This window comes from Dama dama, chromosome 19, assembly GCF_033118175.1.
Source record: "Dama dama isolate Ldn47 chromosome 19, ASM3311817v1, whole genome shotgun sequence".
Lineage (NCBI taxonomy): Eukaryota > Metazoa > Chordata > Mammalia > Artiodactyla > Cervidae > Dama > Dama dama.
This window is the reverse complement of record NC_083699.1, coordinates 41,622,271-41,648,803: the sequence shown is the minus strand read 5'-3', so window position 1 is coordinate 41,648,803 and position 26,533 is coordinate 41,622,271. Positions and strand designations below refer to the sequence as shown.

General features: G+C 38.8%; 1 protein-coding gene across 3 annotated transcripts in view; it reads right to left on the bottom strand.

Annotated features, from left to right (window-relative positions):
• Positions 1-26,533, bottom strand: part of TP63 (tumor protein p63) — a 246,224-nt gene that overhangs the window by 66,445 nt on the left and 153,246 nt on the right. For all 3 annotated transcript variants that reach the window (XM_061167911.1, XM_061167912.1, XM_061167913.1), the window contains exon 4: positions 22,112-22,366. In XM_061167911.1, coding sequence (XP_061023894.1) covers positions 22,112-22,366 — 255 coding nt within the window. The remainder of the gene's footprint in view (positions 1-22,111; positions 22,367-26,533) is intronic.

Sequence of the window (26,533 nt, the reverse complement as noted above, 5' to 3'; positions counted from 1 at the left end):
CCCTCTGCAATAGATTGATACTTAAGCCAATGAATTGGGTGGAAAACTAATAATAAAGCTAACTAGTTAATCCACGTGGAAATATTTCATAGGCGCAGAAAGAACTCGGGAGTCAAGAGACCTTGAGCAGATAAATAACTATTATCTACGTCAAAATGACAAGGATTTTTGTTGCTGTCGTCAGAGCTAGAGGCTGTTCTCACCTCACTAGACGCTGACCTCCTATCAGTTTTCATTTCAGGGGAAGCTGGCAGCACTGGTATTGGAAAGAGAAACCACACAGGCAACAGAAGGCCAGGCTGTTCCTCTGAGTTAGCACGTCAGGACTATCTCATCCAGAAAAAGCTGCTATGGGAACTTCGGTTTTTCTTCTCCTGCCCCATTTCCCTAGTAACATAGGAGAACAATTTTACACAGTAGTTTAAACCTTACAGAGTCCTATATTATTCTGTGTCTCAATTGCTCCAGATCTTATAACTGATGTTCACTCCACTTTTACACATTCATTTCTTGTTCCAGTAATGTTTATAGAACATGCTCTCTTATTCCTTCGATGCCCAGAAAAATACTTTATTTTTTCTTAATGCCCATATTAATTTGGTTCTTTTACTATAACTATAAATACACTTACAATTATGATGACAGATCTTCAGCTGTCTTCCCAGACAAAAGACTGAATTCTAGATGAAGAATTCATATTTGGTTAAGTATAACAAAAGTAGAAAAATCTTGCACATTTTGGAAAAGGAAATGACACATATACAAAACAGGCAAATGAAAAGTATATTTGAGATTAATACATATATCATTAAAGTCTGTGATAAAACATTAGGAAAGAAAAGATGCTAATGAGTTCAACTGCTGTCACTAAACTAGAAGTTTTGCACTCCAATAAAATGAAGGTTCATATTGAACTTCCAGGTGGTTTTCAGAATTTTTTTTAAATTTGATAAAATGAACTTTACTCTTAACCTTTGCCATGAGAATGGGAGTCACAATAAATCAAATTGAAAAGTAGATTTAAAAAATGTTATTTTGTTTTTCAAACCCATGAATTATCTACCCCTTGTATCAGGAACTATGATAGACTGATAAAGTGTAGCTCTTAACTACAATTTGTAAATGTTTAGCTTTATTTACCTATAAGAGTCTCTGTCTAAACTTGAGCTCCAAATATGTTGAACTGTTTTCAAGTCAACAATAGTTTCATACTTTCTTACCAAAACCCTCCTCCCCCTTCCTATTCTAATCCCAGCAAATGGGAACTGGCCATTCTTTCCAAAGTCCAAGAAAATGAAGACTGACAGTGTAGCTAATATGTTATTAGTATCAATACTTCACAAATTATATAAAGAAAGATCATTATATAGCAGGTACAATGTCCCTGTTTAATGAAGTACAAATATATCCCCAAACAACAGTTTATTATGGCTAAAAAAAAAGTTAAGGCTACATTTTGATTTGCTAATGAAAGGACTAAAAGGACAAATATTTGAAGAAAACTGTCAGGAAAGTATAGAGATAACTGACATTCAATTTAGTTAAGAAGGGTAAGGAACTAATTTCCAAAGAAGTTGTTTCAAACACTATCTAGATATAATTTTAATACATGCACTCCTCTCTAAATCTTCTACTCCCTTCCTTAATACCTGGGTCAAATAATTAAGTGAAGGAGAAGGGGAATCAGACTTTCAAAACAGACAGATTCTAACTTGTTTGCTTAGATCTTTCAGAACAAATGCTTAAAACTCTTAATCATATTATACTTAAGTACCAGTTAGAGTACTCTCTGAAGCATACTTTTCAGAAACAGTATATTCTAAGCACTAAAGCAGGAAGAAACATTGAATTTATTTCCTGATTCCTCTGTTCGGATGCTTCGATTTCTAGGCAGGTGATTTACAAAGTCTTCCCTCTTGGTCCAATTCCTATAGCTAGGTTTAGAAATATAGTATCTGTCAAGAAAATGTTGAATTTTTCTTTGGGCATTAGTAAAAAGGAAAGCATAATTTTTAAACCAGTAAATATCCTTTGTAACAAATTTATCTCTAACACTCAGCAAAAAAGAATCAAGAGATTTTATAATTCAACTCACTGAACTGAACTGAAGGACAACCATAGGTTAAAGTACACGTACATTTTTCCAGTTGTTGATTTTGTAAAATAGCATTGCTTTTTTTTATAACATACTCCTTTTTCTTCTTCATTATACCTCAAACTAAAGTGAAAGATGCTTCCATTTTCTGTGAGCTGCAGACATAGATATGTGAACGTTAGATATATTATTCTCAGGGGGCAGAGTGGTAAAGAATCCACCTTCCAAGGCAGGCTACGCAAGGGATGCGAGTTCAACTGATCTCTGGGTCAGGAAGATCCCGGGAGAAGGAAATGGCAACCCACTCTGGTATTGCTGCCAGGAAAATCCTGTTGACAGTAGAGTCTGGTGGGCTACAGTCCATGGAATCTCATAGAGTCAGACATTATGGAGCAATTGAATTGAGCACACGTGCATGCGCATGCACACACACACACACACACATGCACACCCAGAGTGTTATATATTTTTACCCAGTAGACAGCCAAAAATATTCATTCTTATATTTAGGATAAGAAATAGGAAGATAGATTAAATATTTCACTATTTTTTTTTTCATAGATAAGGAAACTGATACCCACAGCAGCAAAAAGACCTGGCCAAAGCCATCAAGCCAATCACTGGCTCGCTGGCCAGAGCATATCCTCCTTCAACTGATAAAACTTCCTCCCAGACTTTTTCCATGTAAGACAGAACCAGAAGGGGCAGGAGGTGTTTCTTGATCTGGTCAACTACACACATGTGTGTCCTCACACACACAACTCTTTGACCCTTTGTGCTCAGCCATGTGCTTAGTTTGCAAACCCATGGACTGTAGCCTGCCAGGCTCCTCTGTCCATGGTATCTTACAGGCAAAAATACTGGAGTGAGCTGCCATATTCCTCTCCCAGGGGATCTTTCTGACCCAGGGATTGAAGCCACGTCTCTTGCACTTTCTGCATTGGCAGGCAGACTCTTTACTATTGGGCCATCTGGGAAGCCCCGACACAAATCAATAGGTTAAATAGCCAAGATGAATCCTAAGAGAAAAAAATAAAAGCATAACACCCAAAACTCCTCCAAATATTTGAGATGTATATGCTTTGACATGTTTATTACCACCGTCTTGATAAGAAGTAGCTCTAAAAACCATTGTGGAGGAAATGCTACAATTTTAGGAGTCAAAACAACCCCAGTTATGGAAAGTGGGTTTCTGGCTCTGAAATACACATGGAAATTCCACTCCCAACTCCACACTCACCTTCTTTTTCCCTTGTCTTTTCTCATTTGAATTACTGCAATAACCTCCCAATCAGCCTGCCTGCCTTTAGTCTTCCCACCTCCACCCCACTGTCAGTTATCTTCTTGAATTAGCATACGACATCACCTCCCCACTAAAGTCCTTCTGTGTTTCCTCAACGCCTATAAGATTGGAGACAAACTCTTTAGGAGGATTCAGCGGCCTCTCCATCTGGTTCTCTAAACTTCCCTCCAGCTTCATATTCTGCTCCTCGCTAATTCCTCCAAACATGGCATGGTCCAGGTATGCCAGACCCTTTCCTACTTCGAGATTTACACAACAAAGTTTTGTCTCCATGCCTTCACTTACCTGAATCCTCTACCTGGAATGTCCTCTCTCTTTTTCCCCGTTGCAAGACCCTGCTCATCTTTGGCGAGTCAACTTTAAATGTGAAGTCCTCTATGAAGTTGGAGAAATCAGTTTGTTTTCTCTGCTTCATCACACTTTGTTCAGACAGGATATCATCTGACAAATATTTGTTGAGACCCATTATATTATATAACCCATTATATGTGCCAGCACTAAGATACAGAGATGAAAAGACAAAGCCATGACCTCTGAGTTCACACAGTAATGGAGAGACAGATACGCTCTGCACTATGATTCTGAATATACGTACAAAAGTGTAATGAACATAAGACAAGGAACTCCTGAGCATTTGTGGGGGGCAGGGAAGACACAGGGCAAGGGAAAGACTTCACCTACAATTAAGGCTTTCAGCGAGTTTTAAAGGCTGAGTAGTAGTCAGCCTGGCAGACAAGGAGGGTGGTGGATAGGGGGACATTCCAGACAGATTATAGCACCTGTCACACTGAATTACAGCAAGGTTTATCAGTTTGCTATGATAGACTGTGAGCTTTCTGAAGAAGGGCTAACTTACCAATGAACAGGATTAGCCTACAGCATCGACTCTGAAGGTAACTAGCATGATTTAGGAAGGGACTGCTCAGTGAGCAGCACTGGACTGAGGGCCCCCATGCTGCACTGTCAATAACCTGCAAGGGAGATTATTCACACCTTACAGAAGAGGAAGGAGAGGCTCAGATGGGTCGGTTCCCTTGCTTACTCATAAATAGTAGAGTTTTGTCTCTTTTCTCAAAAATGCACCTTCTGTGCTCAAGAAATGCACTTGGAAACTAAAGATGTGTTTTGGTGAATTGTAACAACTGAAACTTAAAGATAAGGGTCATCAACTTAGCTTCAACAAAGGCACTGGGGGACACGTGTGCATAGGCATTCGATACAAAACATACAAAGCACCAAATGGAGAAATTTCATGACAGCCATGATAAGTGTACACTTGCTCATCCCAGCTTGGGTGGGTGGTAATTCTGAAGGTTTAGAGAAGCTAAAAGTTTAAATATTTCAAGAAAGAAATGTTAACAAAACATAAATTAAGCTTTTGAATGTGAAACAATGCCTTCTCTAAGAAACTGATCAAATATAATCAACCCAGATTCACTTTAAGTGATAAAATGCTTCTGATTTTTCCAAGACAAAGAACAACGCATGTCTCTGCCACATACAATATTTACAAAAACCTCAGAAAGTCAGAAAATATTTCGATTCATGAGGAACAAAACTGTCATTACACTAAATTCCCTTTTAGAAGTTCAAAGGATTTATTAACATTAAAAAGAACCACTAAACTTTAATTTGGAAAATTTCCTTCCTATTTTTCTTACCATTTCCTTTTCTTACTTTTTTTGCTCTTTTCACCACTATAGCTCAATGCCTTTGACAGAATGAAAAAAGAAGAATGGACAAGAGAAGGGAAAACAGGAGGGGCTGCAGAAGCAGTGGGGAAGAACAGCTCTTCTTGTGGACTCTGAATATTTGTTATAAATGACAGCACGTACCCCCAACCTTCTTCCCAGTAGGTGTGTCAAGAATGAGGCTGCTGCCATAAAACCTGACTACTTCTTAGAGAACAGAGATTTAAGTAGGTACATATGTAATGGCTACTAAAGCAACAAAACAAGCAGGCTTCTCATGACCCCATAAGTTATTTTTTTAATGTAATTATACATACATACATATATATATCATCTATATATGATAAAGACAAAGGACAGAGAGGGATAGAGACAATTAAAAATCCTGTTGTTTAATTGACAGCGATAGTATTAAAGTTTATTAACCTCCCCATCACTGATTTCTTCTCCCTGTTATTTTCTCTTTGATTAAGTTTTGGATAGTATCTCTGAGTACTTGTGAGGAAATATCCAGGTTCCTCACTCACGATTCTTTGCATAAAATCTCTACCATGAACATTCAAAAAACCAGAAACCATCATTTCTTTGTGCTTATTGGATTAATAGGTAGATTTATGAATTATTCATGATACTCCTAATATTTTTACATCTGCTTCATTTTTGACAACTAGTTTTATAACTCTTAGCTCTATGTTAGCACTGCCCACATACCACGAGGGTACCTATTTTAACCACCAGGCTATTAACACATATACTTGTTATATGAAGGAATAACATTTTTAGAGGAATCCTCTAAAAGTTAATAAATCTTTTTAGAATTAGGCGTGTTTGAACAGGCAATCAAACACAAACAAGTCTTGGCCCTCTCATATGCGGAACGGGTTCGTTACAGATGCTTCCCTGCAAGCTACGTCTTGCCTATTACAAGAACATTCATCTCCCAAGCACATCTTTTCACCTACTTTGCCTGAAGCAATACAAAGCACACCCAAAAAAAAAAAATCACAGGATTTGTAAAAATATTATTGCTAACACTTAAAGAAACTCATACACTAAGGTGACATCCTCACACAGAACAAGAACCAAACATGAGTTCCACAACACCACTTTCTGATGACGACTCAGTCTGCTTTTGCCCTCTGCAAGCTAATGACAGGAGGGGAGACTAACCTGTGTCTTCAGCTTTCTTACCTACAACACTGAGGCTGGGCCAGCCCTGACTCACAAACTGGGAGACATTAGCTCATGGCCATGATTCAGTCATGAGAATTCTGACAGACAGGGGCCTCTCCCCACACAGGTGCTTCGAGGGGGAAATGAGTCCCTGGAAGCAATGACTTATGACGGAGGCACGGATGTTACTGTGTCTGTTATCAGGCCCTGAGAGAAGTGGGCAGTGTTCTGTGTGACAGCAGCCACCCTAATAGAAGACAATTGTTAGAAGAACCTTACAGAAAGGCCCTTATCTCCTGCACGCAGCCTCCCAGTCAGTCCAGGAGAAGCGTGTGGGTTCTAGTCTACAGATTCCTTGGGTTCGTCCTCCACAGGGAGAGAGGAAAGGCAGAGGGGTCAAGTGTTTGGGAGCTAATAGGCTTTCAGCACTTATTACTGGGGGTGAGAGAGAACATCTAGGAAGTTTTGAAATAGGCTGGATAAGAATCACCTCGTTCACCCAGTACCTTGAGCTTAGCGCTCAGAGTGAAAAAACACAAAATTTAATTTTGCAAAACAGGAAGCTGCAAGCCTTTCCTCCCACCTCAATCCCAAGGCAGCAGGAGCAGTTTGCAGGAGGACAGACTTCTGAGTTTACAAACCACTTTCACCTCATTATCTCACTGGATGCTCACAACCAAATTTGAAGCGTAGGTGTCATTCCCCTCATTTTATGGATAAAAACAAGGGTTTCCCAGGTGGCTCAGTGGTAAAGAATCCACCTGCCAATGCAGGAGATGCAGGTTTGATTCCTGGGTGGGAAAGATACCCTAGAGGAGGAAATGGCAACCCACTCCAGCATTCTTGCCTGGGATAATCCCATGGACAGAGGAGCCTGGCAGGCCACAGTCCATGAGGTCTCAAAGAGTCAGACAGGACTGCAGAAACCGAGTGTGATGGATAAGAACACTGGGGCACCAGGGAGGTTAAGTGATTTACAAAGGGTCCAGACAGAACGTGGCGGCCTTGACTAACTATTTAGCTCTCCTCTAGTAAGACAGTCCATCACTTCAGCCCCTTCCTTGGCTCTGCATTCCTCCATCCTGCCTTCTTATGTAGCCTCTGGAAGCAGTGGGTCCACAGCTGCCTCCTGCTCTCTCATTTTTGTCCCTTCCACATCAGTGCACCATATCGCTGAGTGAACCAGCCCCGCATCTAGCATCTGCACTACTGTGGCATTTTCCAGATTGCTTCCGTTCTCCAGGCCCCCTCCAACTAGCCCCCATACAATGCCGGATTAATGGGTTTTATCTACGGTTCTGAGCATGATAATTCCTGTGCTCCAAAAGTATTCAGCATCAGCCCCACTGCCCGTGGGATATCGTCCAAATACCTTCACCCACACAGGCTGGCCCCATCCTACCTCTCGAGCTGCTGCTTCCTATCCACGACCACAGCTTCAGGCAGAATAGCAGAGTCCTGTCTCCAGGCGAGCAAAACAGGCTGGCCTCTGTGTTCTTAATTCAGCTGATCCACTGCCCCTCTGGAAAGTCTGCTCTCTTCCCCACTGAACCATGTGCCTGGTCATTTGCTATCTTCTTCTTTCTCTCCTTCCAGCAACAAAGGCCTTCTCTTCTGGATGCATAGACTTTTTTTTTTTTTTTTTTTAAATTCAAAGGGAACTTCAGAGACCACTTGATTCATTCTCTCACCTAAAACTCAAGTCAAGCTCTCATTTCTATCTTGAATCACGCCAGGGGCTGAGTGCTCACTACCACTGGAGGTGGTGCATTCCAGCCCAGCAGAACCCTGACCATTCTTCCCTCTGAGCTGGAATCTGCCACCCGGAGACTCTCTCCCATCTGTGGTAATTGTGCCTTCTGGGGCCATCCCAGCAAATCTAGGATGTACTGGTTTCAGAGAAGTTAAGTCAAAAAAAAAAAAAAGGAGCTCTGCTCACCACTCAACACAATCACCATTGAGAGCATGAGTCCATGTTCTTTGTGGGCTGAAGTTATACAAATAACTAAAGTGCTCTCTACCACTCTCCCAGAGCAAATCAATTACCTCAAAATTGTGCCTCTTACATGGTTAAGGTATTTGTACATCAGAAATATACATGGCAGTGTGCCTGAGTGTCACTCAAACCCACAGGGTAAATATTACTCATCTTCCTGGAACTCTAATTTTAAAGATGCTTTTTAAATGCGGGAGATAAATATATTTAAATGTATATTTGTATTAAAATGCAAAATTAAAATGTTTTACAAAAAAAACCCCAAATTCTGTTTTTTCTATGGAACCCTTCAGATTATAGTCTCAAGAAGCCCCAGGCAGATATCATTTTCCCCTGCTCCTAACTGGGGTAAACGCTTTAAGGACTGTGCTAACCTATCACCTCCACCATGTGGTGGAAGGTGTCAGAAGCTAGAGGTACTCCACAGATTGGATTCCCTACTGCAGTTCCTGACGTACCCAAATTCTAATCCTAAATTCATGACCTAATCTAATAAAAATCACCATTTACCAGGCACTGTTATGTACTCTACATTCGTTATGTCTAAACCTGCCAATAACCTTGCTACCTCAAGATGCGTTTATCCCCATTTTAGGGTTGAAGAAACTGCCCTGGAGACAGTGTCTTGCCTAAGGCCACAAAGATAGAGAGAGGTGGAATTCAACCTTAGGTCTATCTGACCACAAAGCCTGAATTTTTTCCACTCACCATTCTGCCTCCTTAGGCACTTCGGCTTGTTCTTTAGTAAAAGAACCATAGCCCCTGCTTTCAGAAAAAGGCAAAGCTTTGCTGGATGGCTGAGTGCTAACATGGGTCACAGTATCTGGAACTTTCAGCCTTACAAGGTAACTAAAACAGACACATTGTAAGTATCTCAGATATTTTACATCTTATATATTGTAAAATATTTATATCATATCTCATTGTAATTTAGCAACTGGAAGAATATTTTCATTTTAAAACAGGAATTTATGGAAAAAGATCATTCCCTCTTCTGCTTAAATGTTTCAAACATTATTAATAGTTTTGGTTTCTGGAGTCTCAATCCCGAAGTCAAACAAATAAAGAAAGCAATACATTAGGAGCTTATCTATGCCCCACAGCCATATGCTCAAGCGACAACTTCAAAATGAATTTTCAATCCAGTTAAAAAAAGAAAAATCTGTTAGTTTGGGAATGCTTGTGAGCAAGTCTCTCAGAAGGATATAACCTTTCTCACTGTTCACATAACAGTATAGTCAGTACTCAGGCATAAAATATCCATGCTAATTGCTCCCTTTCTAATTAACTTGTCTTAAAGCATTCTCCATATGCTGAGCATCAGTGACCCTTAACTGAGACCACTGACAAAAGATATTCAAGTAGCTCTGGTCATTTGTTTATATACATAAAACCCACTAGGCTCCTCAAAGGCAAAGAGTATGACTGTCAGAATCAATCCTAAACTCTGTGAATCGAGGCTGTGTTCTGAGTTAGTGGGAAGGAAAACATAGATTCAAAAGTAACTGTAATAAAAGAATACTTCTAAAAGGTAGAAAGACCATATAATATTTAAAAATGCTTCGACACAAAGATACGGTTTCAATTATATTATGGCACCAACTAGAGTTAAAACCCACGTCTATTAAAATAAAACCATCATTGCTATCATGGGAAAACAGCCTTACAGTTTTATTGCTTAATTTGATTTTACTAAAACACAAGCAGATAATTACAGAGATTTTCTTTCCTGGAAATTTCAAAGCATTTTAGAAAAGCATATAGAATTATATTTACTTACCATTATATTTACTAAGACCATCTAGTACATTTTGTACATGTAGTACATTTTGTACATTTTGAAGTAAATGTGAAAAGGATCAAGACTTGCTAGGTAAAAGAAAGTAAGAAGTCCCCTTTCCTCCCCTTAAAAAAAAAAGAAAACTAAAGGAAATAAGAGGTATTTTCTTATACGTCAAAGCAAAAACATCCAGCAGGCTATCAAGTACAGAAATGAATGAAGCGAAGATTTTAGACTAAATTTGAACATTTCATTTGAAATGGTTTGGCTCTTTTCCTCAAAGTAGAAGTCCATGTCATGAAAACACACTCTCAGGGCTACAAAATTGTCTTAGAAAACATCAAACACACATTCAAAATGTACACATTTTCCTTTAAATAAGGATCCACTCACTATTTTCTAACAAATCATTTCACTTCCTCCCTGTATTGTTCTTCTTTTTGAGTATCCTCTCCCTATTCCCACTCCTAATCCTAAATATCTAAAGAGGATAATTATACTTGAGTGAAGGTTGAGAGAAGATTTTATGAAAACTTAATAAAAAGACTAATCCTAGCATAACTCTTACACTTTTTAATAGCTATGTCTAAAATGTTTATGCAAAGAAAGGCATTATAGCTGAAAACTGTGGCATTTTCAAGGCAAGAAATCAATTCTGAAATATGAATACATTATAGAAACTTACACAAATAACTATATATTATATTTAATTGCTTCATGAGTAGGAAACTAGACAGGAAGAACTCTATATTTCCTTCTAGTTCTGCTGCTGAATGAGACATCTTCTTTTCCCTAAATCTCAAGTTCCTCATCACTTGTCATCCCAACTTCTACAGCAAAAAGTTTATGGATGAGTTACTATTTATTAAATTATATGATGATTCCCAGAATATTAAATATAAACATTTGCAAGCCATGCTTTTGTTACAATTATATACAGAAGTGTAAACTGTAGTCTTTGAAGATAAACATAAAATCTAATCTATTACCAGTGAATATTATGAGAGAACAATATAAGCCTAAGGAATGAGTTATCCATGGTAACTCTGAGAGGTTGATAATCTTCCTTTGAAAGACTAATTAATATAGCCATTTGCCAAGTGTCTTCCATAACTCAGAGGGGTGAGACTAAAGCATTTTAAAAGTGTGCACTTATTTTTACATGTAAAACTTCAATGCATTCTAGGCATGAGAATAAGCAAAGGAAAAAGAGGTTATGTAACTATGTGGATGAGTTTTAAAAAAAAGGAATTATTAATTATCATAGCAGGATATATTTCCTGTGCATCCACTCTAACTGTAGAAGTACAGAAAAAGTCATTCCAGATTTCTATTATGAAAATAGTATTTATTTTATGAGTTGGTCAGTCTGCTTTATTAAGTGGCCAACTAAACACCATTTTCCAAAGGCCTTCCCCACTAAGTGAGGGTAGGTGATAAACTTGAATAGATAGTGCTTAAAGTGGTTGCTTAAAAAAACACCAAACCCTGAGTCTAATGCACAAATTGTGTCCTCAAAGACCTCCACTATCAATCACCAAGGCAAAGAAACCAAACTCTCTATTAGCATCCCACTGTTCTCATAACCAGCTGCTTTGGGGGACAGTTATTCCTCTCAAAACCACTCCACTCTGGACAGTGCAGTGGCAGGCAGGGATAGTAAAAACACACCAAACTCTATTTTCAAATTCAAAAGAATCCAGTTTTTCTTTTCCATTCTTTTTCTTATAGGCAAAATCCATAATAATATATTTAATATTTTAAACAATTCATAAAAATTAATTTAAATGGATTCAATATCTTAAGATAATGGTCTTATACTACAAAAATATTTTGAATATAATTATTAACAAAAGGAATACAGTTTGTAATTATTCATTCTAATTCTCTTATTTTGAGAAATGTAGGCTTCTCAAATCATGTATCAAATGCACCAAAATTTTTCTCTGTCACATGATAATTTAAATGTTTGTTCCACAGCATATCAGTTTTAGATAAGTCAAGTTTATAAAAGTAATTGTTAGGATTTTATAAGTAAACAGTATACATATATCAAGGCATACAATATATTTAAGCAAATTTTATAGAACTATGAGAATCATTTTGCTATTTTAAACAATTATCATAGCTTATAGGATTTTGCTTTTATGACATACAGTTAATCATATCTATGACTTACTTGATGACAATTCTTTTGTCAGAAACATAATCCATAATTATAACATCGCTCTTACGGGAAAACGAAATTTTCTTTTCCAAGAATACAGAGTTGTAAAACAAAAAAGAGAGGCAATTTATATCATTTAATGTTAGGGCTCTCAATTCATAAATATGAAAATCTCAAATTAGCACACAAAGTAGAAGGAACAAGAAAGGGGGAGACAGAGGGAAGGAATATCTTCGAAGTCAAATTACAATTTTTTTAAATTAACTCCTTTCTTACTCAGCAAGAGTGAAATATTTGTATTTAAACAAATATGTGTATCTATTTTTGCATTTTTAAGAAAAAGAACAAAGTTTTTTTTTTCTAAAGATCTAGTCAAAATGTTGCTGTTGTTGTTCAGTCGCTAAGTCGTATCCAACTCTTTGTGACCTGATGGACTGCAGTTAAAATGATCACAATTTAAAACTCTGTTACTGGAGCTTCCCTGGTGGCTCAGTGGTAAAGAATCTGTCTGCCAATGCATGAGACACAGGTTCAATCTCTGGGTCAGGAAGACTCCACATGCCATGGAGCAACTAAGGCTGTGAGCCACAGCTCCTGGGCCGGTGCTCTAGGGCCGGGAACCCCAGCTGCCGAGCCCACGTGCTGCAAGAACTGAAACCCACATGCCCAAGAGCCAGTGCTCTGCAACAAGAGAAGCCTCTGCAGTGAGAGGACCGGACACCACAACTAGAGATTGGCCCCCACTACAGAGCAGTCCCTGCCCCCCACAACTAGAGAAAAGCCCGTGCAGCAACGAAGACCCACTTCAGCCAAAAACATATAAATTAATAATATACATAAATACTTAAAAAAAAAAACTCTGCTACTAGTTTGCTGAACTATTACCAATAAAGTACTGAGACTCTTAAGAAAAATAGCATCTGATTAACAATTATAATAAGATCTAATTAAATAGGCTTTAAGAAGTTATTTTACATTAGAAAAAAAAATAACACCTATGCAAACATATATATTCATCCTACATTTATTTCTACGGACTTGTAGACCTATACTGCTTCATTTCAGGTCTGCTTATAAATGGAAAACCTCAAAAAACTGCCTGAATTGCAAGCATGGATATGTACTATTCACACAGATAAATCTAAAAACAAAAATGCAGATAATAACATATTGTGTTTTCTGAGCTTCATCTCGCAGGTTCCCAAAGCACTTGGTAAACTTTAATTAAGCCTCCCTGCGATCCTACCAAGTAAATGTTATAATACCCGTTAATGGATAAGCAGAGGCAGAGTCACTTGCCCCATGATCACGCAGCTTGTCAGTGCCCACTGCTGTCCTTCTGAGTCCTGTGTTCATCTTAATGAAGCACAAGAGTCTGTCAAACGACATCTCAAATTCAAATGAGGATTCTTACGTTTAGCAATTATTAATCTTTCTATGTAAAACAACTTGGAAACTTTTCCAAGGAAAAACAAAAAGTCTTTTTAAATGGTGTCCTCATATTATTCATTCTATTTTCCACAATAGTCCAGATGATACTGGTAAAACAGCATAAAGAGTACAACCAAGATTGCAAACTCAGTGAGTAACCCGCGAAAAAACACCTGTTTGAGGTACTTGACAATGCAGAATTAGCTCCGCATAAAACTATTAGAAGTTACATTACAAATCTTCAGACCCTTCTAATACAATAACAAGGTGACAAATTACACTGTTTTGTTATTAACACTAAGAAATCATGAGTCTTCATTATTAGATTCAAACTCAAATGAGAAGGCTGATTCTATTTGTAAAGTGAGATTCCCTCTCTAATTTACCTCACAGTAAATTAGGTTCTACGGTCTCTGGCTACTCCCAGTTTCCTTTAAATTTCAGCTGGGGGAGCCTGATGATGGGGTCGTAATCTTTACTAAAAACCAGAGAGAGATGGCAGTTAAGATCAGTCCCTTGAGGCTCCTGTGTGCCTAATTACAGGACCCCTTGTTCCAAAAACCACTGCGTGTCTATGAGACATCTGTAAGGCTTCAAAGAGTCTAAGATTCCTCTTTCTGTTCTGCAATAAACTTCTTTAATCTCGAAAAATTAGAAGCCGCTGGGGAGAAAACTATGTCATTTCACATCTCCTTGCTCCAGTGACCTTATAGACATACTAATTGCTGTTGATATAAAACCATGAGGGTTTATTCCACATGCAGTTGCTTTTACTCATGAAAAGACAGCTGACAGCTAAATACCTTTCATGAGAAAAATACATCTGCCCTTCTCCACCAGAGGGGGTGGAGACTGTTACAAGACTTGATCACACTATGGAAATGGTTAATATCAGGGAATGCAAACAGAAGAAGGTGTAAAGCTCACATGTGGGAAGACATGAGCCCAATACATGGCACTCATCCTTCAGGGATGACTTGAAGATATTTCTGTCAATTTGAATGATATATTGCATTTTTCTTGAGCCGTTAAAAAATACCATGACATCATTATCTGTCTATACCTCAATTTCCTGGTAATTTTTGTCCTGGCACACTCTCTATGTGTTAATTACAAATCAGTCATCAGTTAGTGAACCGAGAAAATGGATTCGAAGCCCTTTCAATCTCACGGCACTTCTCTGAATTCAGCTTTGGCCAATTTTAGAGAGTTAAGTTTTGGAGTCCCATAAACTCTCTAAGGGTTAAAACAAAACAAATATGAGTCTTTCTTTACACCAAGGATCCAATGCTGCGTATCATTATATTTTTATAAAACAAAATTTTATAGGGATGTGAAGGTAGCAAGGTCACTTACTGTAAGAAAACAGAGAAAAGATCCACTTTTACAATGTGCTGCTTAGTTTATTGCAAGCCAGTGATTAATCTGTATGACTTTTGTAAAGAATAGAGAATTATTATTTCTGAATAGAATGTATTCACTAGTAACTTTTCCCTTTGATGCTTGCTCTAGTTTCCAGTTTTTTAATTTAAACTTTAAGTAACTGTCTCTTGTCACTGCTACATACATTGCAAAGATGGCCTTCAGTCTGACTATTGCTTTGTTTGATCTGTGGTTTTCACAACTTTTTTTTTTTAATGAATGTTATCTTTTAAAGATATGAAGATATCACATGAGAATCCAGGTTTCTACATGTTCTTGAAAAATTCATCTTTTAACTTCAGGTTTACCTTCCCCCATGACACCATGTTGGAGTTGCAAAGCAAATGCCCTGTGATAAGGTATGCAAGCTCACCTTGACACTATGCCCATCCTTATCATTCGACTTGTTTAGGCTACCCTGTGGTCCCCCAGATATCTGAGTTTTCCACGTCCAAGTTAGCTTATTAATTGAAGTGATTTTTTTAGAAAAACGAGCCTTATGATCTGATCCCTGTTCTTGATAGAAACTTACATTGTAATTTATTTATATTACAATCCTCCTCATAATAATCCACCCTTCCAAGAAATCAAAGCTATAGTAAAAAAACAAAAGATCATGTGGCTGGTAATACCTACAAAACCAAACTGACTACTATGAATGATAACATAAATGAAGGAGGAGGGGGAGGAAGAAAAGGAAGGTGGGGAGGAAAGAAGAATGGAGAAGCAGGAAGAAGGGCAGGACAAGGAATGAAAAGAAAAAAAAAAGGGTGATTTACTGCTATTCTTTTTGTAGTAGAAAAATAAAGGCAAGTTTTATTTCAATCATTGGTCAGTTCTTATAATATTAGATTTAATAAATAAATATCAAAATTTTCCCTTTAAAGAGAATCCCTACAGTGCATTCAGGAAACCACTCATGCATAACATGGCAAGGCCCTAAACATCAGATTAGGTGAAACTGGCTTATCACAAATACATTAACCTAGAGTTAATTTAAATAAGTTAGGGCAAACTTGCTGACTAAGTTATTCTGCTCTGGACCTGGAGACAACACCCCTATACAAGGGCTTACAATGGAAATTCACTTTAAAGTGCAAAATCTAGAGTTAAGTAAGTAACATGAACCATTCCCAAGAATCTCTAAACCCTTCATTTAGGATATTCTTTCTTAATACTCTGTGAACTAAAAAATATCTTGGATAACAGGCAACAGTACTCAATGTTATTATTTTCTTTATCATGGAAGGGGCATAAAACGACACTCCTTTATGTATCTCTGGAGATTTATAGGACAGCCCTGGCAAGAAGTGAAAATAACTTGTGATTAACAAATGTACCACTGGCAGGAGCCAAGCCTATTGACTTCTGTTCCTCAGCAATGAAATCTAACAGCCACTCGGTTAAGATCAGCCCCAGTTAAGGCTCAAACGTTGATGAGAGAAGTGTTTCCTTTCGACAAGGAAGCGGATAAATTATGTTCACCATGGAAAAGTTTGTCTGTACATCATGTCCTTTGATGGGCTATTCTTAAGAGTCCCAAGATTCCAGAAGGCCACGCAATGGGCTGGCTTGCATTAGATTTCTGCAGAGCTGGCAGCCTTCTTCTGGAAGTCTTACATTACAGGTAACCCGATGACAGGCAGGATGGGCCACAGGCACGCATCTCAACACGCCTGTGGAGCAGCCAAGGGGAGCGGGCTTGCAAGACCGATAAGCTGGGATCAATGAAACTCTTGGGGAACTGGATGTTCCCCTTTTAAATGCCACCTCCCTAATCTCTCCACTTGCTCAAGTCAGATTCTTCAAAGCTCTGAACACAACATGAGGCTGGCATGATTAGGAAAGTCAAAGAAGAGGACCTTCTAAATCATGGGTGGAAGAAAAGGCATCGAATTCATGAACAGTGAACAATCAGGGTCAGAGTGAAGGGATGTTGTTCAGAACGTAGTCATTTCCTTTGGCCATGGGGAGAAAATAAAGTTTCTTTTTCCATATTTATTAAGGGGTCTACTATATGCTGAATATGACTCTGAGCACTAGGTCAAGGTGTCTGCTCTATGAGACCTTCATATCTATGGAAGGAAAAAGTCACCAGAGCAAAAGGGATGTATGTCCAAAGGCCAGAGCCATTATCTCAGACTGAGTACAACAGAAACACACTAATCTTAGGATTTTCCCAGTATTTGCATGCAGATAATACTGTGTGTCATGGGTTGTGGGAAAAACAGCTCTCAAGATCAATACAGGTCAAGACAGATTGATATTCACACAAAAAAGTCTTGTCCTTGGAGTCCAGCAAAAGAAAGCACTTTACTCCCAGAAATGGTGTACTTAGCAGTCCTCTCAAAGCTCTAGTAGGTGCCATAGAAAACTCATCTTTTCCTTATTCTCAACTCCAACAAAAGCATTCCAGCTCAGTACCTGTGATTCATTTGAATGAACACAGAGTATTTTGTCAAGTGAATATGACATAATTTATAGCATATCCAGTTCCCCACTGCTGAGCATGTAGGCTGCCTCCAATACTTTTGGCACAAAAAACCCAGATATTCTTTACTAAAAACAAAGAATTAAAAAAAAAAAAAAAAAGACATCCCCATAAATGAAAAATAAATGCTGGAATTCACCAGGTTCTTAAAACTGGAAAAAGTCTTTCTCAGTGCACACAAGGAGAGCCTGCATCTGCTTGGAAAGACTTAGGAAGGCAGCATGGCCAGCCTGCAGAAGTTAGCACATGGGAGAGCCTGATATCACCCTAGGCCATTTAGTCATGTATTTGATTGGTGGATAATATCACGGTCCCATGGGGCTGCAGTATGCATGTTAACAGCCCAAAAGCACTAGGAAAAAGAAAAAAACTGAAGATGTTGTTCTTTGAATTCTCTCAAATTACTATTTATGGCACAACTGAACCCTCAATAAAACTAATAAACTCATGAAGCAAAGAGATTCAAGTTCAGACTCAGTAAATGTATTTGTGTCTATGACTAGCCAGTGCCTTTGCACATGGCACATAATCCTCATGATAAAGAGTTTATAAGGAAGGTATGAGCATCGCCATTGGCAGGGGGTACAGTCAGGTTTAAAGAAATTGAACTCTTTGAGCAGATCCTAAACGCTGCTGAGCGCTAATGGCTCAGAGGGTAAAGCACCTGCCTGAAATGCAGGAGGTCTGGGTTCGATCCCTGGGTAAGGAAGATCCCCTGGAGAAGGAAGTGGCAACCCACTCCAGTATTCTTACCTGGAAAATCCCATGGATGGAGAAGCCTAGTAGGCTACAGTCCATGGTGTCGCAAAGAGTCTGACACAACTGAGCAACTTTACTTTCTTTCACTTTCTAAATGCTGATAGTAAATTTCAGGGTTGAACTCTGCACATAAGTTTCTATTTCCAAATTACCATACTGACAACTGGCCTATGACTGACGAGTCTTAGCTATAATGCTAGACCAGCACTTTATTATATTAAATGGTAGGCCTCTATCAGAAAGTAGTAATTACATCGTAGAAATAAGAAAGTTTGAAATCAAGTCCTAAATTCCATGTTGGTTTGGGTGTGACTGTGTGTGAGTGTGTGTGTGTGTGTGTGTGTGTGGAAGAGAGAATATGGAAAATGTCATTGCTCTTCACTTTATTTCACTGGAAGAAGTTTAAAATAGATACCACATTTTCATGGAACTGGAAACACACATTCATTATTGGAAACAGAAAAAGCAAAAGAAATATGCATATATACTCTAAAGATATTAATTATATTTTGGCAGTGAGTCTGAGTAAAGCCAGAAATTATAACAGAAAACAACACAAAAGGATGACAAGTGAAAAAAATGGTACAAACAAGATTTTTATTAAAGAATTACCAGAGGATGATGTAATAAGTATGACCCTTCCTAATGACAGCTGCTGCTTCTGCTTCCTGTTTGTGGGCAGTTTTTAAAATTTGGTGTTTTATTTTGAAAGACTTCTTTAAAATGCACAGATGCCTAAGAAATAGGTGTTGTATACGATGTAGCATAAAAAATGTCCTTTGTTAGGTGGTTTCACTCCATGCTACACAGGGCCTGCTAATGCCTGTTCATCCCTGATTCTGTCAGTAAAGAGAAAGGCAGTCTAAATAGGATGGTAAGTAAGTAAGTAAGTGGTCACTCAGTCATGCCCGACTCTTTGCAACCCCATGGACTGCCGCCCACCATGAAATTTTCCAGGCAAGGATACTAGAGTGGGTTGCCATTTCCTTCTCCACGGGATCTTCCCGACCCAGGGATCAAACCTGAGTCTCCTGCACTGCAGGCAGATTCTTTATCGACTGAGCGACAAGGGCATCCCAAATAGGATGGTAGAAATACTTGAACTGGGAGGGAGGCAGGCCTGGGTTCCTCTATCTCCTGGGCTGGTGATAAACCAAGTAACCTATACTTCTTGAAGTTTTCTCACTTCTGAAACTGGGGATAACAGCCTCGGTTCTGAGGCTCCACCTGAGACAAACGTATGAGAGAACACTTTAAAATGTGCATCAGTGTGAGGATACACAATTTGGCTCAAAGAGTTAGATGCTCCTAATGTATAAGACACTGGTGTCCATGGCTAAGAATTACATGTTTTTAGGTGATCTCAGCAGTTACTCAAACAAGAGTTTAAATGTGCTGGATTTAGAAGAAATGTAGCTGGGCCTAAAAGAAATCTAACTGTGAATAAGAAAGAACAAATACAAGTGTAAGTACCAAGTGCTATATTAATAGGATGGAATAGACATCTAATTCAATCATTTTATTCTGCAATACCTATAACATAGACTGCAGACAACTGAAGAGAAATTTCTATGTTGATGAAAGGTTTTAGAAGAACTTAGCTTCTTTTTCTTAAAAAAAAAAAAATCATTTATTTGGTTGTGCCTGGTTAAACAAATAATTAGGCACGTGACATATGGGAGCTAGTTCCCTGGCCAGAGTTCAAATTTAAGGTCACCTGCATTGGGAGCATGGAGTCTTAGGAAAGGGAGTACTTTTCACCCTATTCACCCTCTTCAGAGGCACAGACTGAATTCTAGAAAAATGAAGTGACTTGGCTAGGGTCATGAGGATGATCACGGCGAGAATCCAGATTTTCTGGCTCCCAAGAGATGTTCTTTCCCCACAAGCGCCTACCCCTTTTGTAGGCTTCTGATACCGCGCTTGCCACATGTAATGAACGTTTACCACGGTACTCTACAAAACATTTTCTTTGCTGTTTAACCTACCACTTATGTAAACATGCCTAACCTTTTTTATTGAGACAGTGTACTTTTCTGAGAGAGAGGCTTTGAATGCTCCAACCCCACTCCATCCCCATGCTCCACCCAGCCTAAGCTATTTTAGAAGGGCAGTGATTCTTCACTTAGTGGCACCAAATGTGCCCATCATCGCTCAGACGCACTCGCTCCTACTATAGTGGAGCTCCGCATGAGCATGCCAGATGAGCAATAGTAAGGTCTGAAGATCAGTGATTGTAAACATCCACTTGGTGACCCCTATTCTGAAACACATCAGGGCTCCATTTATAAAATGGCTGTTCTAGTGGCAAAATATTACTTAGATCAATCAACCAATATATCCTTAAGGCCTATGGACTTAAGTTTATTCACCTGGAGTGTCCACCTCCATGAGTATTAATATAAAAGAGACTAAACAGTATGACACAACTGATTTAAAAAAAAAAAAAAAATCACACACTGAAGAGAGATCCAGTTTTAAGCTAATACTTCTGTTATGGTTGAAAAAGGAACCAGGATGGAACAACTTCTCAAACCATGAAAGAAAAGCACCATGATAAATTCTTAGACACGTTTGGAACATCCTGATGTGAAATGGTGGAAAAAGAAAGCAAGCGCATAATCTGGAGGGCAGGGGGGAGGAAGGAGGAGATGAAGTAGTGGTGACAGAATCAGAAATAGGACCAGCTATACAAAAGCCTCTGTATCTTTAGGGATGTCACTGAAACCCCACTTTCTTTCAGTTTTCCCTAGTAAAGTAGTTGCGAAACATACCCTACAGAGTTCACAAAGAAGTGAGGTCAAAATGGGGGGATGTATGTGAAATTATGCTGGAATTTAGTGTTATTAATGCAGATTAGTTTATAAACTCTGTACTACTGAAGTAAAGCCTGGATACTGTGGCATACAAAGAATAAATGCTTTCCAAAGAAAACTATTTGCCAAACAGGAAATAATCTGTTAAAACAATTTGAAAGCTACTTCTCCATAAGAGGATGACATGTGAAAGATTTCTATAATCCAGGCAAAAGTTGACTTCTTTGACAAATGTGTGCCACTTTGGTCTTGGGCATTCTTTGATCAACCATTTAAAACCAGTCTTATAGGTCTCCTCCCTTATAGCTGAGCTTTATTCATGTTATAATAAATTATCAAATCAACTCTAAAATAGAATAAAACTTCCTACAGCTTTTGAATTTTTAAAATGATCAATATTTCCATTTTTTTTTAGCAAAATTATGTTTTTTCCAACATTTTAAATCAGAATTTCTTTGAACCTATTTCAGGCTTCTGATGTATAGTTTTTGAGGGTTTTTTTTTTGGGGGGGGTACATGCTTCTAAATGCAATAAATAAATGTTTATCAATAAAGTATGAGTCATGTTAGAGAACCTACATGTATGAGCAAATTTAAGCCTTCCTTAATAAATAGGAACTAGCCTACATTTTGCAGACTGCAAACACATATAACCTAGGATTACATTTCCCATCCATGTAATGCTTTACATATTTCCAAAAAAGTTCACACAAAAGGTGAGGCAGGCAAGAACACATCAGCTAGAATTACCAGAACACAGGCCTTTGGTTTCCAGATCAGGGCTCTTCCTACTAAATGGTACTTTTTCTCTTTCTGGTTCCGTGTGGAATATTCCAAACCAAAATATCCTTAGAGGACAGGGAGAACATTTCGACCATTCAATATGGAGTTCTAAGCTTTGATGGAGGAGAGAGCCTGGGGGGTGACGGAGACACCCCACAGACCTGGGGGTCAAGTTCAAGGGCACAGGGGCCCCCGTACTCTTACCGTCCACGTGGCGGACTTGGCGGTGCTTGATTGCTGGAAGGACACATCGAAGCTGTGTGGGCCCGGGTAGTCGGTGTTGGAGGGGATGGCGGGCGACGGTGAGAGGGCATCGAAGGTGGAGCTGGGCTGTGCATAGGGCGAGGGCGCCGTGACGCTGTTCTGCGCGTGGTCTGTGTTGTAGGGGCTGGTGGACGAGGAGCCGTTCTGGATCTGCTGGTCCATGCTGTTTAGGAGCCCCAGGTTCGTGTACTGTGGCTGCAGGACACCCAGAAACCCCCACGTTAGCCATTTAACCATGTGCCATATGGGATCTTAGTTCCCGGACTAGGGATCGAATCTGTGTCCCCCTGCAGTGGAAGCTCAGAGTCTTAACCACTGGACCACCCGGAAGTCCCCCGATTTTCTTTTGAGATTGTATTTCAAGTTGGGAAAAAGAAGTCACAGTTTCCCTTATTTCTCATTGACTGGAACTGGGAAATATCCTTAAACCCATCACTGGCCAAACGGAAGGTGATTGCCATGACTGATAAGACAAATCATAATCCCCTGGGTCTGGGGGAGAGCAAAGCAGATGAAAGGAAGCTTTGTTCTTTCCTGAGAAAATTGGGGTTCTGTGAGCTCAGAAGAAGAGGAGAAATGGGTCTTGTGTATACAGTGAACAGTGCTTGCTATACTTCCCACATGGCTCAGTGGTAAAGAATCTGCCTTCCAAGCAGGAGACCCAGATCCCATCCCCACAGATTGTTGCTTCTCAAAAGGCATCTTTTGGTGCATGCCTTCCACAAGAGATCAACTTCAGATTTGCTGCACTTTACACTCAAAGGAAAATGACCAATTTGTGATGCCTAGTTCAAAACACCAAGAGAAGCGCCAGGCGTGCGGGAATGTTTTATGAAGACCTGCACAGATCACACAGCGTCATGGGCAGCCTTTGGAAACTGAGTCTCCCCAAGAGTATCTGAAAGTAGATAGGGTGCTTATTCGCAAACTGGGCAAAAAACATCACTGTTCAGTAGCTGCTTATGAATTCCTTAAAACAAATGAATACCACCTGCTATTTTTTTCTTCTTCTGTCTTGGTAGTCAGAATGAAAAAGACCACTAGATACACATGCTCTAGAGAAGATTTAAGGGTCAACTTGTCTATTGAGCAAAATGGTTGTCCTCCAGATTTTCTTTAAGTTTTATTCTAAATTCTGTCTCAGGGTACCAACTTGCCCCCCAAAACTGGGTTCATGAAAACTGGAGGGGAAGGAGTAGGAATCTTAGGAAGACGCAACGATGTATTTTATTTTTTTCTAAAAATACTTCAGTAAATCTTTTTATTTACAAATATACAAGATTGTGATTTTTAAACTTTGTCATATGTATTGGCAATTTAAAAATCTCATCAGTTTTACCTTAAGTTAAATGGCATGTATATTTATTCACTCAAAACAGTAACTTTTAGGAATTAGTGTAGATTATTTGAAAGGAGAGACCACATGGGCAATTTATTTATTTTTAACTTTTTATTTTGTACTGAGGTACAGGCAATTAACAGTGTGTGATAGTTTCAGGTCAACAGTGAAGGGACTCACCCACACATACTCAGGTATCCATTCTCCCCCAAACACCCCTCCTATCCTGGCTCGAAAGGCAGCTATGTATTTTAAAAGGTAACATGATACCATCCAAACAGCCTAATTTTCCATCTGTTCTTTCATTTTCTTTGTAGTAGTTTATTTTCTAAAGCAGAACATGTGTAAGAGAAAAACCATCTAGTTGTGGTTAAAATTATATATTTTGTATAATTCAGAAGTACATTAGTTCATACAGTTTCTCTGCCAAAAATTTTATTTCTTCTAGGAAAATCAGCACTGAGTAGATAATTCAATAAGATGTTTATGGAAGTAATGATTTAACTTCTCATTTCATTGACAAAAAGAATCTTTACTGTATTACTATCAGAAAGGGGAAGTGAATTGCTCAAGCGTTGGCTAATAAGCCAAGAGTAGTTATTTTGAAACCAAATCTGATTCCGAGTCTACACCATCACACCTGTCAGACTGATCAGATAATTCAAGTCATTCCTGAGTTAAATTGAACACATTTCTAGAAGCGGCCACCAGCTTGCATGCTGTTTTCCCTTTGTGAAACCTTCTGACACAGGGAATCCTCATTGTTTCTTCAATTTAGTGATAGGAAAACAAATCAGAAGCAAAGAGAAGGCAGTCCTGTTGGTACACATTTTATAAAGAAAATGAGGAGTCTGGCTCTTCAAGTGAAATATAACCAAGAGTCCCAGAAAAAGTCAAAGAGAACACAAACTTGTAAAGAAATTGATGCTTGAAAAGAATTCAACTTAAGTGTAAGGAAGTTATTTTACTAAACTTTAAGTATTTCACATGGGGAAGAGAAGGACTCTGCCATTCCATTCAGTCCAGAGAGCATCTGTCTAAATGTTAACAGTCGCATGCCCATTCCATTACATTTATACATTCACATTCCACTGCCGAATGCCATGTCCCCATTTGCTCTTCAGATAACTATTAATCTCTTTACACTTATCCCCCTGCTGACAAGAGCAGCTGTTAGTCTCGCCTCTGCTCTCCTCCGACTTCCACAGCTCCCAGTCCTCCTCGTCTCCTTCTTCACCTTTCCCCCCTTGACAGGTGAGGCAGGCTGCAGGTGAGACAGCTGTGAGAGGAAAAAAACTAAAACCTGAGGCCCCGATGAAGGTGTCCACAGCCCTGGCTGAATTAAAGCTCTTAGGTGTCCAAGCCTGGGGGAATGGTCTGGGAAGGGGATTGAAAAGAAATTATTATTTGTGTTCAAGTTAAGGGTCAGTATACAAAGCACTCCTGAGCGCCCTGTAGGAATCAGATAATGCTCCCAGAGGCACGTGCTTCCCTCAAGCAGTACAATTAGGGAGGCAGTCGGCCCTGACAAAAGGGACAAAGAAATTCACCGAGCACTTTCTCACAGGCAGTAAAAAAGCCTGTTAGGTCAATCCTGTCCTCCTCCTCCTAGCTATACAGAATGGAACTTCAGCTAATTGTGGGCTTAGAGAAGAACAAAGAAACATGGCCCTTTGAATTTTTTTTTTCCAGCAAATATAAAGAGAAAAGTTTGGGACCCAGCTTTAAAAGCCAGTGAGTAAACACTCAGTGTTGCTTGAAGGACTTAAGAGAGATGGAAACTCCATTTACCTCAGAGGTACAAAGAAGACCTTTCTGGGACAGCGGTGAGACTGAGCATATTCCGTGGCACTAAAGAAGCAGAAAATGTATTTCAAGTTATTAATAGGTGTTGATGGCTGTGCTTTTACATGCCGTAATTTTTAATCCCATACAGTTTGGGTGAAATATTTTACTTCACAACAATAGGATTTGCTTCCAATCCTGACTCCTCAATTTATATAGCATAGAGCTAGATTTCTCAGGTTTGAGCAAAGAGCTGCTAACTATTCAAGATAAAAATGGGAAAACATATTTCAGCTTAAGCTTTCCTCAAATTTTACTTTAAAGAAACAAAAGCTAAATAGTATACTCAGTTGTCTTTTTTTAAAAAAGAGCATAAAGCCAATACCATCTTTGTATTAACTAGTCTGAAACACAGACAACAAACCCACCAAAGTAAGAACAGTATGATTAGAAATTTTCTTGGGGGAAAAAAAAGGAAACTTTCTTAGAGACTTTTCATAGCTTTATTAAAAATTTATGTCATTAACTTGCTAGGAAATAGAACTTTGGAAGTTAATTTAAAAAGCATTTAGTTAACAACAAAAAAGGGGCTCTTATTTGCTTATTTCTTTGATTTGAAGAGAGTGGACATGTTGGTAAAGTACAATTAGAGGCAGAGGGCAGACCAATATAGCCAAGAAGAACAAGTGTTAAGTAGGTAGAACCAGCAGAAATTCACACGGCGCATTGCAAAATGAACACTCAGGGCCTATTGTTCACAAGTTATTAAGAGTTTCAAAATCATGACAGCAGAGCGTTAAACAAAGCACAGGGCCCTTTCATGACTACACGTTTTGGAGCCTAGGAAGCTCCTCTGTGCCAGGTTAATGTGAATAATATTTATTTCATATTTTCCACCAAAGTGAAGCTGGCAGGGTGAAGGAAGCAGTATCTGGACCCTTTATTGTCTGTAATGTCTCACAGACGGGAGAGATGTGTCTTATGCTGGGATGCTAATGAGACACCTACTTATGATGCCAGGTAAAGTCTCAGACACTCATATGAATAAAAAAAAGTGCCCTGAAAGAACTCTTGTCCCATGTGTTTCTTAGGTAACAAAGTTAGTACATTTGGAATGTACTAGGAAGTAGATTGTCCCTTTCTAACCACAAGGTATCTTGATGTGGGAATAACCTTAACATATTTAATAGACACTCAGTGAATGAATGAACAATGTTATGTATCTACTGTATCATGTC